General features: G+C 38.7%; 1 protein-coding gene across 7 annotated transcripts in view; it reads right to left on the reverse strand.

Annotated features, from left to right (window-relative positions):
• Positions 1 to 18591, reverse strand: part of LOC6045204 (steroid hormone receptor ERR2) — a 66767-nt gene that overhangs the window by 1868 nt on the left and 46308 nt on the right. For 6 of the 7 annotated variants that reach the window (XM_038249943.1, XM_038249939.1, XM_038249938.1 and 3 more), the window contains 4 exons: positions 10287 to 10415; positions 5508 to 5841; positions 4777 to 5447; positions 4544 to 4716 (listed from right to left, as the gene is read on the reverse strand). In XM_038249943.1, the coding sequence (XP_038105871.1) occupies positions 4544 to 4716; positions 4777 to 5447; positions 5508 to 5841; positions 10287 to 10409 (1301 nt within the window). In that variant the 5' untranslated portion in view covers positions 10410 to 10415. The remainder of the gene's footprint in view (positions 1 to 4543; positions 4717 to 4776; positions 5448 to 5507; positions 5842 to 10286; positions 10416 to 18591) is intronic. The other variant, XM_001862564.2, reaches the window with a different exon arrangement.

The following is an 18591-nucleotide window of genomic DNA, read 5'->3' on the forward strand; positions in this document are numbered from 1 at the left end:
TTGAGAGATTTGAGTTCATTTCTGACGTCACGATTTTCTCCTCTATGGTTAAGTTTTGGAGCTTTGGTGTCTTCAGAAGAGTTGTTACATATGGAAAGGGGCAACTTTTGGTTTGGTTGAAAATTTGGGTGGTTCACGATTAGGGTGATTTTGGAAATCTAACTTTACAGGAATATTTTTGGGAATTTTTTCGTCTTCTAAAAAGTTGATGGGCTTGCCAATCCAAGCAACTTTGTCGAAGACACCAAAATTTTATCTCGTAATCTACGCCTTCTACAACCAAATTTATAGAAAGCATCTGAGCAAACCTTCAAAAATCAGTTTTTTTTAACGTGACAATTCATGGTTAAGTTTTAGAGAAAAGTGGTATTCGGGGCACTTTTAGAGCTTTAAAAAACAAACATTTTTATTATCTGACAAGCCAATTTGGACTTTAGGGTCAAAAGTAACAGCGATTTTAAGGTAAAAAAGATGCAAATTTAAAAGTTAAATATCTCAAAAAGGCGCAAGTCAAATTTTAAGCACTAGGATGCATTTGAAAGAAGAGATCCAGCACTACAAACGCTGAAAAAATCTCAAGGGTGTTTTTCTTTAAACTCGAGTTATCTTCATTTGAAAAAGTCTAATTTTCAAGGGAAAACCTTATGGGACCACCCTAAAGAATTTCGAAAATTTTCCAAATATATGTTTTTCCATGTAATTTTGCCCGCTGAATATGAATCTGCCCTCAGAATTGACCCAAAGTGTCGAAAAATTGGTTTTTGGTCATATTTTAAGATTAAATGATAATTTTACATGGAAACCCAACATTTGACCAAAAATCGATTTTTTTTTTTACAATTTGACTCAATTCTGAGGGCAGATTCAGATTCATTACATGGAAAAACATATATTTAGTAAATTTTCGAAATTCGTTAGGGTGGTCCCATAAGGTTTTCCCTTGAAAATTAGACTTTTTCAAATGAAGATATTTCGCGTTTAAAGAAAAACACCCCTGAGATTTTTTCAGCGTTTGTAGTGCTGGACCTCCTCTTTCAAATGCAACCTGGTGCTTAAAATTTGGCTTGCGCCTTTTCGAGATATTTACGTTTTAAATTTGCATCATTTTTACCTTAAAATCGCTGTAACTTTTGACCCTTAAGTCCAAATTTACTTGTCAGATAATAAAAAAGTGTTTGTTTTTTAAAGCTCTAAAAGTGCCCCGAATACCACTTTTCTCTAAAACTTAACCCTGAATTGTCACGTTAAAAAAACTGATTTTTGAAGGTTTGCTCAGATGCTTTCTATAAATTTGGTTGTAGAAGGCGTAAATTACGAGATAAAATTTTGGTGTCTTCGACAAAGTTGCTTGGATTGGCAAGCCCATCAACTTTTTAGAAGAAGAAAAAAATCCCAAAAATATTCCTGTAAAGTTAGATTTCCAAAATCACCCTAATCGTGAACCACCCAAATTTTCAACCAAACCAAAAGTTGCCTCTTTCCATATGCAACAACTCTTCTGAAGACACCAAAGCTCCAAAACTGAACCATTTTTCGGAAATTCATTTTTCACTTAATTTTGCGATCTGGACCACTGTGCAATGTAGCTGTCAAACTTGGCCAAACGGTTAAAGTCACTCACAAAATGAACTTTGAGTGATTTGAGTTCATTTCTGATGTCACGATTTTCTAGTCTATGAAGGTAATCGCCCACAAAACACCAAGTTTGTTGCGTTTGTCACGACCGTTCACATCGAATGATGTTTGGGGTTTGCTTAGCTCGTGCACCTTCAAATCTGGGTGATGTGCGAGTGCGTAACGTGATTTTCGAATGATCCCACTTTGTTTACGTCAACAAAGTATTTTTTTTTTTCTTCACAACTTATTTTTATTAGGTCCTTTCAGGTGCTGCGACCAGGTTAGGACCGAGGATCAAGAGTACAACAAATAATAAATAATAAAAAAAAACTGTAACTGAATTAGATGATCATTTTCTCGTGCCATGTGTCAGCAGATTTGCGATCACATCAATCTGTTCCTCGGGTGTCTTGCACTGCCTCAAGCGAATTCTGTATTCTCGGTAAATGGCCCACAGCTCCGACTCGCTGTACAGCACCAGCGCCGGCGCCAGTATTTTCGCTACGTCTTCCTGCGGGACGAGGATGTTTATCTTTCGGCTCGACGGACGGCACCGCTACAGGTAGCGGAGGAAAATCCGCCGTGGTAAACACGGCTCCTGCCGGAGTCTGTTTGTCTTTCTTCCATGCTGGCGGCTTCGGCTTGGACGCCTGCTGCCTGGATGAACTGCGCACGTTTGGGACAGCTGAGGTCCAGACCCTCGTGGGATCCAGAACAGTTGACACACTTCTTGGCTTGCGTTTCTTCTGCTTTGCACTTTTCTGTGCTGTGGGGACCCCCACAGCTGCTGCACCTGGGCTTGAGATGGCAGTTACTGGTTCCGTGACCAAACTGCAAGCAGTGCGGTTCTTTGTTCCGGTAGGCCACCCACCGGACGACGACTGGTCCCACTTTCTTCACCTTGCTACTCAACTCCTTGATACTGGTGTGCCCCTTGGGAAAGAGCACGATGAAAGGCGTCTCATCGATGGCGGGAAGCTGCTGCTTCCGCCTGATGGCTTGTACTGCCAAGACGTCCAGCTGATGTTCCGTCTTGAGCAGCTCCTTGATGTAATCCGGTTCCACGTTCGGGAGACCTCGCATTACTACCCGGTGCCGTCTCGCACTGCGCTTTCCATGCGTGTAGAACTGCACCTTGTTCTTCGTCAGGTGGGCTTGCACCGTGTCGAAGTCGTCGCTCGAGAAGCACGTAATTTTTGTGCCGTACCGCGTCAGTTTGTGTTCCGGCTGGACATCACATGTCGCCATCACCTTCGCAAGGCGGGTGAAGCTCGTTTCTTTCACCACCAGAGGCGGCTGCTTCTTCTCCCCGGCCGACTTACCGGTTGCTGGTACCACGGGGATGTTTTTTCTGCTGCTGGGTTCACATTGTTGAAGTTGTTGCTCTCCTCCGTTAGCGGGCTGAACTTGTTGTTGCTGAGCAGTTTCTCCACATCGCCGTCGTTGTCGCCACCGCCGACGTTGATCTCCTCCTTAGCCTTCCTGCGGCGAACCTTGACCACCGGACGAAATTCGCCCCCGTCTTCTCCTCCTCCTTGGGAGTCTTCCACCTCCATGCTCGTCGCCGCCTGCGTCTTGGGTTGAAACCCGTCCGGTTTCTCCCACACACTTTTCTTCAAGGCCGCGTTCCAGTAGTACAGCCTTCCATCCTCAGCCCTGTGCTCCGTCCACTCACTCTCCGCCCTCGCGGCCGCCGCCATGGCCGTCGGCGAAAGTTAAAAAAAAAACACCGTCAAAAACGCGCTAAGCTCCAATCAAAGGACACACGTCTGCTCTGGGCAAGCTGTCAAACTGGAATCGACGTCTACAAAGTAGGAAGCTGTTCAAGCACAAGCATGACTTTTTTCTTAATGGTTAAATGGCGGTTTTAAAATCTGTTGTTTTTGTTTCATTTTGGCTAGCTTTTGATATTTTTTGCTGGGAAATTGTGTTTTCAAGTTAGGATCGGTTAAAAGAGCTTTTTTTACGGATGACGCTTTTGAAATCCTACAGCTCTTCCTGATTCCTGACGCCTGAAGTCTAGCTCTATCTCCGGGAAGTGGTTGTTCGAAAACAGAGGAACACAGTTTTTTTTTTCATGAGCCTCCTTTCAGTAGTTAGCATTGCAAACCCTAGGTAGGTACTGCGCCGACTCGATTTGGAGGTTAGAAAAGGGACTGTTTACATGCACTGCACACGAGCATTCAAATGACGTCACGGCGTAAAACCTAATTGGTCATTTGAAGTTTTTATTAAGGTGACGACTTCCATCAGCGCTAAGATTTTGCGATCGACGATAAAAATCTCGCTTCGTTCAAAACATTTTGCAAAATTCCTTCTACAAGTTGTTTGGAATAGTAACCTGTAACTTTTTTGTCAAGCTTCCCTGCACCGTGCGGCACACGCGGTTCACTTGTACCGAGTGAACCTCCTTGGTTCATCCGCTGGGTTCATGCCACGGCTGAGTGCCAGACACGGAATCAAGCCAACGAGTGTCTTGGTGCGCTGGTAGGATGAACCAAAACACCAACACACAAATGGGTTCGGGCTCGTACCGAAGCTAGAAAACCAAACACGCGGTGTGCGTTGTCAGTGGCGCATGGGAAGCTTGCTTTTTTTTTACGATTTTCCTTCGGGGTCTTCAAGAAGGGTACAACCGGTTTTCCTTTTTGAATAGGTCCTATAAACATATGAAACACAATAGCACAAATTCGTAAAATTAATAATTGATGGCTTTATCATTGACAAGATCCGATTTTTTCCCTGTCTCCGTTCAATTTGCCGATCGTAACTTTTTAAACAAATTAATTGCAAATGTTATTTGATTTCATTTGAAAACGCTTTTTAGGAGCTTTAATTGAACTACAATGGCAATACCGTTGAACTTTGATGTGTTAAATATATATTTAAAAAATGTAGAATAGCAAATCCCCATTTTCCCACTCACCTGATCAGCAGCACGCAGTCGTTGAGCGCGTACAGGATGCTGTCGCGGATCTTCTTGAGCGCGCCGTAGTTATCCAGCCGGATATCACAGTTGGACAGGGAGAGCGCCTTCAGCAGGTAGTACTCCTCCTTGGTGGCGGAGACCTTCTCCAGCCGTTGCGTGATCTGGGCCAGCTGAAATTAGAATTTCTTTTTAGAGAATTTATGTTTTAAGGAACTCAATTTGAAACTCACGTGGTTGTACAGATCCAGCGCGCCGCACTCCTTCGCGGACCGCTCGTCGAGCCAAAAGTCCGTCGCAAAGTACAACCGCCCGGAGAAGGGTATCGAGCGGTGGGCCAGCATCAGCGTCAACAGCTCGGCCCAGCTGACCTGCAGCAGCCGCATCTGGTCGTTCAGGGGCAGGTCGGTGAAGCCCGGGATCTGTTTGGCCCAGCCGATCACGCCGACCAGCTCCTTGTCGTAGATGTCGCTGAGCACGCTGAGCATCTCCTGCGCGTCCGCACCTATGGCCATCGTCGCCCGGGACGAGGACGTCGCCGACGAGTCGGAATTGGTCTGCTTGTCTCCGTCGTGGTCACTTCCGCCGCCGTTCATCAGGTCGAAGCCGTGCCCGATCGTCAGCGGATCCGGCTCGAACGACGATAATACTTCCAGTATTTTGATGTCCTCCAGCGATTGTGCCGTGTACTGCGAGTTGGACTGCGTCAGCTGCAGCTGGTACGGGTTTGTGCACGGATTGCGACGGTACTTCTGCCGGCCGCCCCGTACCCGGTCCAGCCGGACGCCCTCCTTGAGCATGCCCATGAGTAGGCACTTGCGGAACCGACAGGCCTGACACGCTTTCCGCCGTCGCTTGTTAATCTCGCAGTCGTTGCTCGCCGGGCAGGTGTACTCGATATTACCTGCGTGGAGAAAAAAGTTCAAGACAACTGCTTTCGAAAAACAACCTCATCAGAACCCACCCTGAATGGTCCGTTTGAAAAATGCTTTGCACGCCTCACAGCTGGCCACTCCGTAGTGAAAGCCGCTGGCCACGTCCCCACACACCAGGCACAGCCGGCGTGGGATCTCCTCCTTGATGGCGTCCTGGTTGGTGCTGTCGCTGCCAAAGTCGCCGATCGCCGACGTGGTCGAACTGCAAAACTGTCGATCCGGTGACCCCGGTGAGTGTGGTCCACCTCCGCTGCCTCCGCTCATGGCGCCGTTACTCGTTGCCGGGCCGGTGTGCAGTTCTGTCAGACCACCGTGGCCGCCGCCGCCACTGATGTCGTTTGCGCTGGTGCATTTGTACTCCATCTGGAAGAAGTTGAGAGATGATTGAAGGGCTAGGTTTTGAGACACATTGGAAGAGATCAAGCTTAATTTATAAAATCATTCTCGCCTGTAATTACTCTTAGCTTTAAAAAAAATGTAATTACAAAAGCCGACTCGGTCCTAACCAGGTGTCCTTTTCGGTACTGGGATAAAAATAATTTTATGAGAAAAAAAACTTTTCAAAAGGTCCTATGTACATGGTTGTTTTGAAAAAGTAATTTAGAATTATAAAAGGTACATAGGGTAGAGGTCCCTATTGTGGACATACTATGCAAACCCACAAGCATAAGGCGTTCTAGTCAAAACATTTACTAACACATTCACACCTCGGAGTGCCTTTGAGAACGGCTTTGTTTACAACCGGCGCTTAGAACTTTCTGAAATCCCCGAGAATTAAACCAAAACATGCCATTTGTGGTTTATTTCATGCACATTACAGTAGAATGACGGACGGATTGTCAAAAAATCGTTTGGTCATATATTTGGGGATTCAATGTAAAATTATCATTTAAACTCAAAATGTGACCAAAACTCGATTTTTTTGACTGTTTGGCTAAATTCTGAGGGCAGCATCAGATTCAGCGGGTAAGATTACATGGAAAACCATACACACTCAAACCCCGATGGTTTGACACCAAACGAATGGGGTCACTTTTTAGTTTGACAACCCTTTTACACGGAGTTCACACACATCACCAAACGTTTGTTTTGATAGTGTGCGTGAGCGCCGTCTAAAAAGTGACAGTTCGTCACTTTTTAGTTTGACTTTGACCAACCTACGGGGTACAAACTAAAAAAAAGTGTCAAACGAAAAACAGGGTGACCACTCAAATTCCATTTTCAAATTCCCGACTTTTTCCCAAATTTTTTCCAGACTTTTCCAGAATGCTCAAATAATAGGCATTTCTTATCTTAAGAATGATATCAAACAAAAAACTTTCTATAAGAAAAGTCAATATTAACCACAGAAAAAACATCTCAATGAATTTAAAAAAAAAAATCAAGTATAGGCATTTTTGTAAACACAGAACCTAACAACAAATCAAAAATGGAATTTCATTATCATGATTCAGAGTAGAAACACAAACAACTAGTCTTTGAAAAAATAATCTGAAGTTCAACAAATACTTATAACTTCCATGTTATTTTTTAAAATTGGCAAACGTATAGTTTTTGATACTTCGTTTCAACTGGAAATAACAAAAAGTTAAAGATAACTGAACTTAAAATATCGTTCCTATTTTTTTTAAACTTCATCATCATTTTAAATCAAAGAATGATTAAAACATAATTGCTGTTATCATTCATTCAAAGGATTTGGAAAAAATGTCAAAGAATTCATAAAAAAAATGTTTTTGCCAAGTTTCCTTATAAATTTTGTAATTTTTGATATTGAATTTCAATGTAAATTTATCTAGTGGTCTGTATATAACTGTTTTTTTTTTCAATGATAATTCAGTTTGTTATGATTTTATGTTTTTCCACTTATTTTAAGGGGCAGCGAATGACCACCCTAGTTAAAGCTGCCAAAAATAAATGAACGAACAACAACAACAACTTATTTTAAGCAAAATGTTGAAGAGACAATTTTGCAATAACTCAAAATTTCTTGGATTATTTTTTTGCAATTTCAATATTTTCTTTATGTTTTCAAAACGTTAAAAAAGTTTTTCAATTTTGGATTTTATTCGATATTTGAGTTTTCCGATGATTCAAGCTTTATCTATGGTAAGTAATTTACCCATACTCACAAAAAAAGTTCAAGGGCAGCATTAAAAAAAACATATTTTAATATACTTATTGAATTTAGTTAAACAATTAAAAATATTTACCAAAAAAACCATTGCCAAACTCAAGTTGGAATCTGTATAATTTTCAATTATGTGACAAAATTAAATAGAATCATAATTTTAAGCTGGCCACTAGGCTCTATTTTTATATGAGTTTTTCATTAACTTTACTGCCCATGATCGCATAAATGTCCCATATGCATTTTCATCGTTTTTGGGTTAATGATGCAGTTTGGTTCAAAATCGTGTGCCCTTTCAGAAAAGCTTATAACATCCAGTACTTTGTTCTAGAAATCAGGAGGAAATCCGGTTTTTCACGAAAACTTAACACGTAGCCATATGCATGGGACAAACTTCAAATGCGTTTTGCTCAGCTTGCTGTTTTTGCATATGGGACATTTATGCGAACATGGGCAGTTTACCTCTTGTTTTTAATAGTGATCATTTGATTCATACAAAATATTATGAAAATCTGTGTCAAAGACTCCAATATTCATTGAGATTTTGAATGTCTTAAACTTCTTTTCATACTCAAATATATTGAAATAGTGAAAGAACCTTAAATTTAAAGTAAGTTACTAAAGCAGCAATGAGTGAATTCAATTTGAAAATTGTACAATATTTTACAAAATTATTCAAGAGTTAAAACATAATTTTCAAACAAGTATGCTCCGAATTCCCGACTTTTCCCAACTTTTTGACAAAAAATTATAAATTAGCGATTTTTGGCATTTTGGCAGATTTTGGCAAATTCCCGACTTTTTCCCGACTTTCCCGATTTCCCGACTTGAGTGGCCACCTTGGAAAAAGTGACAATTTTCGAATTGGTTTTCCATTGAAAGTTATACTTTTTCAAATGAAGATATTAACTCGAGTTGAAAGAAAAACACCCTTGCGATATTTTTAACGTTTGTAGCGCTGGATCTTCTCTTTCAAATGCAAGCTGGCGCTCAAAAATTGGCTTGCACCTTTTCGAGATGTTTAATGTTTACATTTGCATCTTTTTTACCTTAAAATGGTTGCAAATTTAACTCATAAGTCCAAAATGACTTGTCAAAAAAAAAAAAATGTTTGTTTTTTTTATAGCTCACAAGTGCACCCAATATTACTTTTCTCTGGTGATTTTCTTTTTTTTTTTTGTTTTTTTAAGCTTTTTATCAAGTTTTGCGCCAGTAAATATAATTTCCCTTAATTATGAAAAAGTTCTTCTAAATTTATTATTATTTTCCATTTTAATCCTCAAACAAAGTGGATTCGCTAAATCGAATGGAACTGCCTTCGAATTAGTGAATCCGAGTACGCTAATTGGGTCCTAAAATGAAGCCTAGATTGCTGATATAATTGTTTATAGCGATAAAGCTTATTTTTCTAAGCACAGTGACCCTTTGTACGACCACAAAGAGTTTAAAATGGATTTTAAATCAATTTGGAAAAATTAACCTCGTGGTCCTTCTTGACAGAAAAGTTCCTCCTTGACAGCTCGTTCCAAGGGGACCATAGTTGATCCATCGAAAAAAATGTTGTCTTGTCATTTTTTTTTTGCATTTAAATGTAAAAAAAGCTATCAGAAATGGTTTTTATTCGTGTTTTTTACCGTTGTACATAAAAATTGACATAGGGCTTACTGCCCCTGATCGCATAAATTTCCCATATGCATTTTCATCACTTCTGAGTTATTGATGCAGTTTGGTTCAAAAATGTGTGATCTTTCAGAAAAGCCTACAACACAGCCATGCCAGATATACAGATAAATCTGTATTATACAGATTTTTTGATCCCAAAAATCACAAAAATCTGTATATACAGATTAAAAAAAACGATTTAATTTGAAAATTTTAATAATTAAGTATTTGAATTTTGCTTTAATATGATTAAAAAGCTTAAATCTGTTGTGAAAAGTCTAAAACAATCTGCTATGGCTTCGAACTTGACATGATACAGATAAAATACAGATTTATTTTTAAGAAAATACAGATTTCCCATAAAATAATCTGGCAACGTTGCCACAACATCTAGTACTTTGTTCTAGAAATCAGGAGGAAATCCAGTTTGTTCGTTAAAACTTTACATGTAGCCTTATGTGTGGGACAAACTTCAAATGCGTTTTTCTCAGCCTGCTGTTTTTGCATATGGGACATTTATGCGAACATGGGCAGTTTAGTACTCAATTGAAACGACTGACAGCTATTTAAGTCGACTTAAAATAATGATATTTTTATTTTCTAAGTAGTTGAAATTGTTAAAAATCTAATAAAAAAATGAACTTTCGTTGAAAGTTATTTTTTTTACAAGATTTTTCATAATTTCATGTGTTCCGTTCACAGAATCCTCTCTGCGGTAAGCACAACGCAGTAGGGCTGGCCGCTTTAATGTTTGCAATTCATTTACGGGTGTTCTCGGATGTACTGCAATTATTAATATTGACAAGAAAAGTGCTTGGGACGTAATCTAATCGCAAGACATTCAAAATCAAATCATTTTTTTGCGGATCGAGGTGGGATAGCTAGGATCAAGTCAGTCCAAGTCCGGTTGTGTAAAGGAGTGATGACGGTCGTGTCAATCTACGCTATCCATGAGGAGCGAAGATTGAGGATTTGATTGAGTAAACCATATAAAAAAAATCAAGTGTTCTCCTACCTTCGTGCTGCCCTGCGATCCACCGTACAGGAGGTTGTTCTGGGAGGACGGCGACGGGCTGCAGCAGGAGGTCTCGATTAGTTCCTGTTTGATCCGTGCGGGCGTTCCATCGCCTGCCATCATGGACACCTGAAAGCACACACGCACAGATTGAGAAGTGGCCAATTAATTTCGTGCCATTTTTCTTTGAAACGACGTCGATAAAGAAGAAATATAAGAAGACACTGCAAATTAGTAACTAATCCGACGGTATTTTGGAAGCATGAAAAATTGAAATTAGAAGTTTTTACAATTAAATTCTTTAAACTGCTCGATTCGTTTTGGTTCACGCTCATGCAGCTCATTAACTGTGTGAGTTTAGGGTGAATGAACTTGGTTTTTGTCTAAATCAAATTTCAGATATTTAGTTTAAAACGTCAAAAACATTTTTAAAATAATGTGTAGAAATAATAACATGAAAACAAAAGCAGTAAAATTTAAGTCCCTTCACCCTAGCACAATCTTCTTCCATTAGTTTGGCGATTTTTCTTCTTTTCAGCTCGTGTGACTGTCGGCCACGTTCTTCCCAGGTGCAGAGATTGAAAAATCGCAAAAAAAAAAATTAAACGGAACGATGCACCACCAGCAACCATTATTGCATTGATTGATGGGATCTTTGTTGAACCGTGAAGACCCCACCCCCTCGCTCCACACAAGAGGAAGGCACACGAGCGAAAGTTGCATGGCAACAAGTTTTTTAGATTTGTTTGAGAATCGCTGGTTCGTTCTTAAATTTTGGTAAATTGCAATTTATATTGATATTTCATTTTTTTTTTTGGCAAAACAAATCTTCCAAAAATGTGCAAATTAATTTAATTTTTTTATTTTTGTATTTTATTATTTATTTCGATGAAACTTTGTGCGTAATTTTATATGACCTATGAACATGTGAACATAGCTTATAAAAATAAATTTTATTTGAAAAGTTGACGAATGCTTCTAAGCATACTATCAATCTCTTAAAAAATAACATTTTGCGAAAATAGGGGAAATTCTCGTATGTTTGGCAGGTTAAGCACTCGCTCCTAATTCCATCCAATTTGCTGATTTTCACTATTTAAACAACTAATTTCGCAAAACTTTTGATAGAAACTTGCTTGCTCACTTCTTATTGAGCTATTTATCACTCGAGTTCAGTTGAAAACGCTTTTAATTCGCTTTAATTGAATGTCAAAGTTCTGACCTTCCAAAATTAGAGGCACGCTGGAATTAGGGGAACTATACCCTTTCTCAGCCAATTTATATTATCGGCCTATTAGCACTTTGATCATGAATTACAGCTTTCATGAAGTGTTTTTGACTGTTCCAAAGTTATAAATAGCTCAAACAAAAGTGAGCAAGCAACTCTCCATTGTTGATACATCTGAAAATGTTGATTTAATGGCGGAAAAGGCAAAAGTGATGAGAATTGGTCGAACGGCTTAGTGTGATTTAAATGGGTATATTTCCCCTAGATGCTGTTCCCCTACTATTGCATTTTTTAAAACATCTTCTAATCACTCATACAACTCATCAAATTTATACCACACACACACCCCACACTAACTACCTCCCATTATAATGCAGTTTGGGCGAATGTTTTGGAGATTTGCCACCCTCGCAACTGTCTGTCAGTCTGCAGAGCAGCTCGTGTCAAGGTATGTAGATTAGAGAGGTAAGGCGGGTTTTCAAGCTGTCAAAATAGTTAGTAAGCACGAAACCCGGTTTTTATGTGGAGAATTTCAGAAAAGTGAAAATTTGATCATTTTCCGGGCAAATTTCTTGCAAATTTCACCGAATTTTTTTTACAGAAAAAAAACCGGCCAAATTTTCTAAAAATCTCCATATAAAATCCGGGTTTCGTGCTAACTATTTTGACAGCTGGGAATTCCCGCCTTACCTTATCTAATCTACATACCTTGAGCTCGTGCCCCGTTTTGACTGACTGACTGATTCTCCAACCATAGACCCAAGCAAACGTCAAAACACAACAACAAAAAACGAGGGGGATGACGATCGTTCTTTTTTTTTTGTTGGTATTGCAGTTTACCACTTTAGTGCAGCGTAATTTCCGCTCGGAGTTTTTTGTTTCTCTTTCGCTCTCAAATGCATCATTTGCGGAGATTAATCGTCTTGTTGCGTTTTGGAGGTTTTTCTTAGTTTTTTTTTCTTATTTCTCTGTGATTTTTTTATTTTGGCTTGAACCACTCTATCTCTGTCTCATTACTTCAAATTTTTATTATTCTTTCCAACCCCCTCAGATTCACATTGAAAATGCACTTTGTATGAAACGAGGATGGTTGCGAGCGTGTGCCCCCACCTCTTTTTCTTCTGTTGTTGCTTGAACTTTTTTTTTTTGTGTTTGGTTTAGTGCAAGCCATTTTTGGATGGGGGCCGATGGGGGTCAACAAACACTGTCAAGGCTGCTGCACGCGATCAGATTTTTTTGCCCTCTTTTTTTGTTGTTCAGAATTGCGTGACTTATCGTTTGCTTTTGAGTTCAGGTAGATTATCGGGAAATTTAATTTAAAGATAATTATTAGATTTTGTTTTTGACTTCTCTGACTTAATTCTTACATTTTCAAATACACTCAACCCCCGGTGGTTGGTCACTTTTCCGTTTGACACTTTTTTAGTTTGTACCCCGTTGGTTGGTCAAAGTCAAACAAAAAAAGTGACGAACTGTCACTTTTTACACGGCGCTCACGCACACTATCAAAACAAACGTTTGGTAGTGTGTGTGAACTCCGTGTAAAAGGGGTGTCAAACTAAAAAGTGTCCCCGTTCGCTTGACAATAGTTGGTGTGTATCAGTTATAGGGGAAAGTGGGGAGACTTGCCTATATTTCGTCAGCACGTGAGTAAAAAATCTCTTTGTTTTGGAAACTTGTGCGAAATTGACTCAAACTCATTATTGAAAACAGAGAAAAAAAATAATAAAAAAAATGTTTGGATTGAGTTACACACATTTTTCTAGAAAGTGCTGCGAAAAACCCCTAAGAGATCCTTCTTCTTTGTTTTGATATAGAAGTGTATGGAAAACACTTGAAATTTATTCATTTTTTTTGCGTGAATTGTTTGATAAACTTATTAACTACAAACCCCTTACGCATTTGACGTTAAATTTATCGTCATACTATTTTTAACAATCAATATTGTCTGAAAAAATGCATTTAGGGAGACTTGATCCCTGCATTTTTACAGTCACTGGAATCAGCCTCAAGATTAAATAATTGGGTTGGGTTTTGTACATAGTTTCCTTTAGTATAGTTGTACATAACTTACTGCAGTTTGAACCATTTTTCAAAAGTTTTGTAAACAAAATTTACCAGCTTTTCATCGTCTTCGTGCTAACTTGTCGTACGTGCATTTTGGGCCAAATTGAGTTAGGAACGCCATTCTTTTGGCCTTCACAGATCCCCACAGATCCTTGTCGTGCTATTTTGTCAATTCCTGAAAATCGATGTAATTGCGACAATTTGGTTGAACACAAACGCGAAGGTTTTATGTAAAATTGCTGTAACGTATACAAAATCTAAAGTTTGGATGAATAATTAAAATTTTGCTTATGATTTTTTTAAATGTTGAAATGGGGATCAAGTTACCCCTGACATTTAGAAAATGCCGGTTTAATATAAAAAAAACGCCTGGCATGATTCCAAGAGCATATCTGATTAAATACTCTTATCAGCCAAACATAGTCAAATGTTTAAGCTTTCAATTCATACAAAAGTTCATAGTTTTGTAAAAAATTACAGATTTTTGTGTGATACAACAAAAGGATCAAATCTCCACACTCTCCCTTATTAGTAGTATTTGGTGATGGAAAAATCTTTTGACGCTCATTAAGAGAAAACATTTCAAGGGAACTTGGATCTTCTTTCTCGCACACGAGTGATCGGTTAAAAGAAACTTAAAAAATCATCACCTACTACACTTGCAAGTGTAACGTCACACGTCGAAAAATTACCTGTCACTTTTCGTAGATGAACAATGTTTGTAAACAAAACGAAATAAATCAATTCAAGTGGTGCTAACAATGAGAACCACAAAAAAAAACAATTATTTATTTTCGAAAAGTTTTGTAGCGATTTCCATTTGCGTGATTCGCCTCCTCTCTCTATTGCGGGCGCAGAAATTTCGCAAGCGTATATGTTTTATTTCTTGGGCGATTTTTCCATCCCTGGTGGGTAATTATCTACCAACTCACTTTGTTCTAAGGGGTAACTTTTGTCCCTGATCACAAATCCGAGGTTCGTTTTTTTTATATCTCGTGACGGAGGGACGGTACGACTCCTTACATTTTTGAACGTGCGAAAAAAGAGGTGTTTTTCAATAATTTGCAGCCAGAAACGGTGATGAGATAGAACTTTGGTGTCAAAGGGACTTTTATGTAAAATTAGACGCCCGATTTGATGGCGTACTCAGAATTCCGACAAAACGTATTTTTCATCGAAAAAAACATTGAAAAAGTTTTTAAAACTCTGCCATTTTCCGTTACTTGACTGTAAAAAATGTTGGAACATGTCATTTTAAGGGAAATTTAATGCACTTTTCGAATCTATATTGACCCAGGGGTCATTTTTTCATTTAGAACAAAATTCTTCATTTTGAAATTTCGTGTTTTTCTAACTTTGCAGGGTTATTTTTTAGAGTGTACCAATGTTCTACAAAGTTGTAGAGCAGACAATTACAAAAAAATGATAAACAAACATAAGGGGTTTTCTTATAAACATCACGATTTAACGATTTTTTTTGAATAGGTTATTTTTTGCATTTCTCTTTGTTTCGTCGTCTGTGTCTGTCGCGGGTGACGATAAACGGCCATGATCGACGACGACCAACTTTTTCAAATTAGTTTACTGTTACGAAGCGTTGCATTTTTCCTCCCAGCTGATTGCTCGCACATCCCGTGGATTCGTGATTTTAACGAACGCAATTATCTCCACGGACGGAAGAGAGTGCGCAAGTAACCGAGTCAAAACATAAAATAAAAACATTTGAATCAGCTGGTTATGTGCAGCGATTAGCATGGCTCCAGGCCAGATAGAACTGGAACAGGTGGCCAAAATTTAGGTTATTGGGATTGAAACTCGTCTGAAAAACCTGTATCATTTTCCCAATCAAAACGGTGGCGCCGCGTGGTGGTAGCTGCCCTGTTTATTACACTGTGAAATTATCCATGGTAAATCCAAGGAACCAAAAGGTGACAACAGAAATGTCCGCCCAAAAGGGGTGCTGCAAAAAAACTATTTATTTTTTTAAAAATTTCCAACAAATCAGCAACGAATTACAAGTTTGATAGTCGAACTACACTTTAAAGTTGGTTTTGTTATTTGTTTTTGCAAAACCGCATATTTTTTAACAAAAGTGCCAAAAATATTCGTAACTACCTTTTGCCTCTTGGTGGTGTTTTGTGTTAGTATGTGTGTGGTCGATATTTGCGGACGTGCACGCAGAACACAGAACAGTGAGAACTAGCGAAAATGCCTCACTTTCTTCTGATACAAGTCGCCATATTAAAATTGCTTGAAGATTCATACCCGTGGTTATTGGGAGCACAATTTTGATATTTTTTAAATCATTTTGATTTTGTAACTGAATCCTAATTATTTTGTTTTGCATTTTCCACGTCGAGAATATTGCGAATCAATCTCAGAAGGCACGCGTCTTCTCGTTGCCTGGCGCAAAGTAGTCTGGGTGGTGCGCCCCAGCAGGTCGAATGTCACTTTTTTTATTTTTGTCGAACAGCTGATAATCACTGTGTTCACGTGGGGTAAAGTGGTGGTGATCACACCTCAACAAAAAAAATATTTTTTTTCGCTTTTCAAAAAAATACTGCTAGGCTAATTGTTCAAAATTGTAATTTGATTAATTTGTTAGTTAATTTGTTGTAGAATTTTACCCCTACTGGTAACTGTAACTGTTTGTTCTTTTTCGCACTCTTCTACAGTTTACTAAGTGATTATGCATGAGTGCAGCACACCTACATTGTTGAAGCGTGATTTAAGATTTATAAATATTGAAACATTTTGTTCTGCGTTGGAAATCCTTTGCCACATTATCTGACCCAGCAACAGAAATGTTTGTAGGTGAGTGACTTTCACGGGAAGAATCATTGCATCAATTTTATTAGGTACTTTATAAAATGATTTGTTGTGCAATTTAATATTTGAAAAGTTTGACTAAAATTTATATAGTGTTTTTGAAGGAATATTATAATTATTAAATCTCGAAATGATTCTGAAAACATCACTCACAAATCCCGCACGCACTATTCAAATTCATCATTCGTGATACAATTAAAGTACACGGCGAGGAAAGCCTTTCTCGTCGTTTACCCATTCAGCAGTGACGAAGGAGAAAGAGAGCGAAATGAGAATATCTCGGCCAAGTTCAAGGTAAAGCTAGTCACGATACACTTTATATCCATCAACAACACCACAACAACTACGACGTTTGTCGAGCAACAGAAAAATCATCATCATCTTCACGATCATCATCAGTTCAGTTGTTTTCATGTGTTGGTGAGCACAGCGTGAAAGAAATGAGAGAATTATTTGTTATTTTGGCTCTATTCTCTCATTCTTCAGGTTTGTTTTTGGTATCGTGTCGGTGACTAAAGCCTATCGGAAGCACTATACCTACATCTATATAGTGCCAAATAGCACCACCATCACTAGTTAAGGCACTGTGGCGTCGGAATTTATTTACCGTGACAAACACGATGATTATTGGGCCGTATGGGAATGTTTGTGTACTTTCAGGTGGTCTATAGTTGTAGTCATGTTGTCAAATAGTATGTTGGCCGACGCCGCCGGCCAGTTGTCTGCTCTTGTCTGGTAATAACAAAGCTGAACAAATAAGAACAATTAATTATATTGGAAAAATGACTGTAATTGCAACAACGCTGTAATAGAACTTAGTTATTTTGAAAATTTAAGAAGATTCATCTTTTCTAACAACGTTTAAATCTAGATTTGTTGGATAAACTGATCAAATCTGCACTCATTTACATAAATTCTGAATTTGAACAACAACTCAAATTCATATATTTCCTGACAATTACACATCAACTAATTAATTAACTAACCCCTCTCCAACAGCCACTTCTACTGTTCTACCGACACTAGCCGACTAGCAATTAAACCCGCACAATGCACAACTTGCTGAAATAGATTGAATTGTTTTGGGGCCACAAACCCATTACAGATAGTGATCTTTCACTGTCACTGTCACAATGCATCGTAAAAGCTTGAGCTGCGCCGCATCGATCACATCAAAAAAAACGGTCAGTTTTGCTCGCGTTGCCAAGATCGCCGCGGCAAAAACGATAAGAACGACGAGACCGCGTGCTAGCACAAACTAATGAAGAATAATTGTTTGGCAAAAAAAAAGAGGAACAAAAACGCAAAACAAGATTCAGTTTAAGTCACACGATTTGGTCGGCTGATCTTGTTGTTGTTGTTGTTGGTCTTTTTCGCGTCACATTTGACAGGAAACGCGTGTATCTTTTGTCAGTGCACGCTGCACGCGATACTCATTTCCGCGATCAATTCCCCTTGTTACCACTTTTTAACAATTATTTTAATAAAAAATGGTAGGAAATCAAACTGGTAATTTTTTGAAAATTTAATAATAATTATAATAGCAATTAATTTTGACATTTTTTGCTTTTGAAAAACAGAACATGTAATATCAAATAACGACACGTCACCGTTATCAAATCGTGACTTGTGGTGAACCCACCATAAAGTCTGTATAGTTGGATAAATGACATTTTTTTTTGCAGCATGCATACTTTTGGTCGTGCACTTGTGCAGAGAATGGGCTGCGTTTTTGCAAGTTGTTCAAGCTTTTTGTGTGCAATAATTGTTAAATGCAGCTTGTTTCCCCCTTGATTCTGACAGTTCCCCTGTCGACGCGTTCATTCTAGCTCAGGGGATGGCTTTTCATACGAAATTTTAAGGTGAAAAAGCCACCACATTTGGCGCAAGTTTTGCGGTTGACAATGCAACTAATTCCGTGTCTGGAGACGCGATTATGGAGATTTATGTTGTTTTTTTGGGGGGCAAAATGAGAGCATTTTTTGGGGAAAGCAATCAACTTTATTGCATCACTGACTTGCAGTTTGCAGGGAGTAAATTTTGTAGCGACAGAAACATTACAACAAAAATGTAGGTTTAGATTAACTGGCGAAAAGTGCCATGAACTAAGTGTAATATTAATTGTTGTTGAGTTTTTGCATGTAATTAAGGTTAGTTATGATTTTTACGAGTCTTTTTTTG

The sequence above is a fragment of the Culex quinquefasciatus genome, chromosome 1, assembly GCF_015732765.1.
Source record: "Culex quinquefasciatus strain JHB chromosome 1, VPISU_Cqui_1.0_pri_paternal, whole genome shotgun sequence".
NCBI classification, from domain to species: Eukaryota; Metazoa; Arthropoda; class Insecta; order Diptera; family Culicidae; genus Culex; species Culex quinquefasciatus.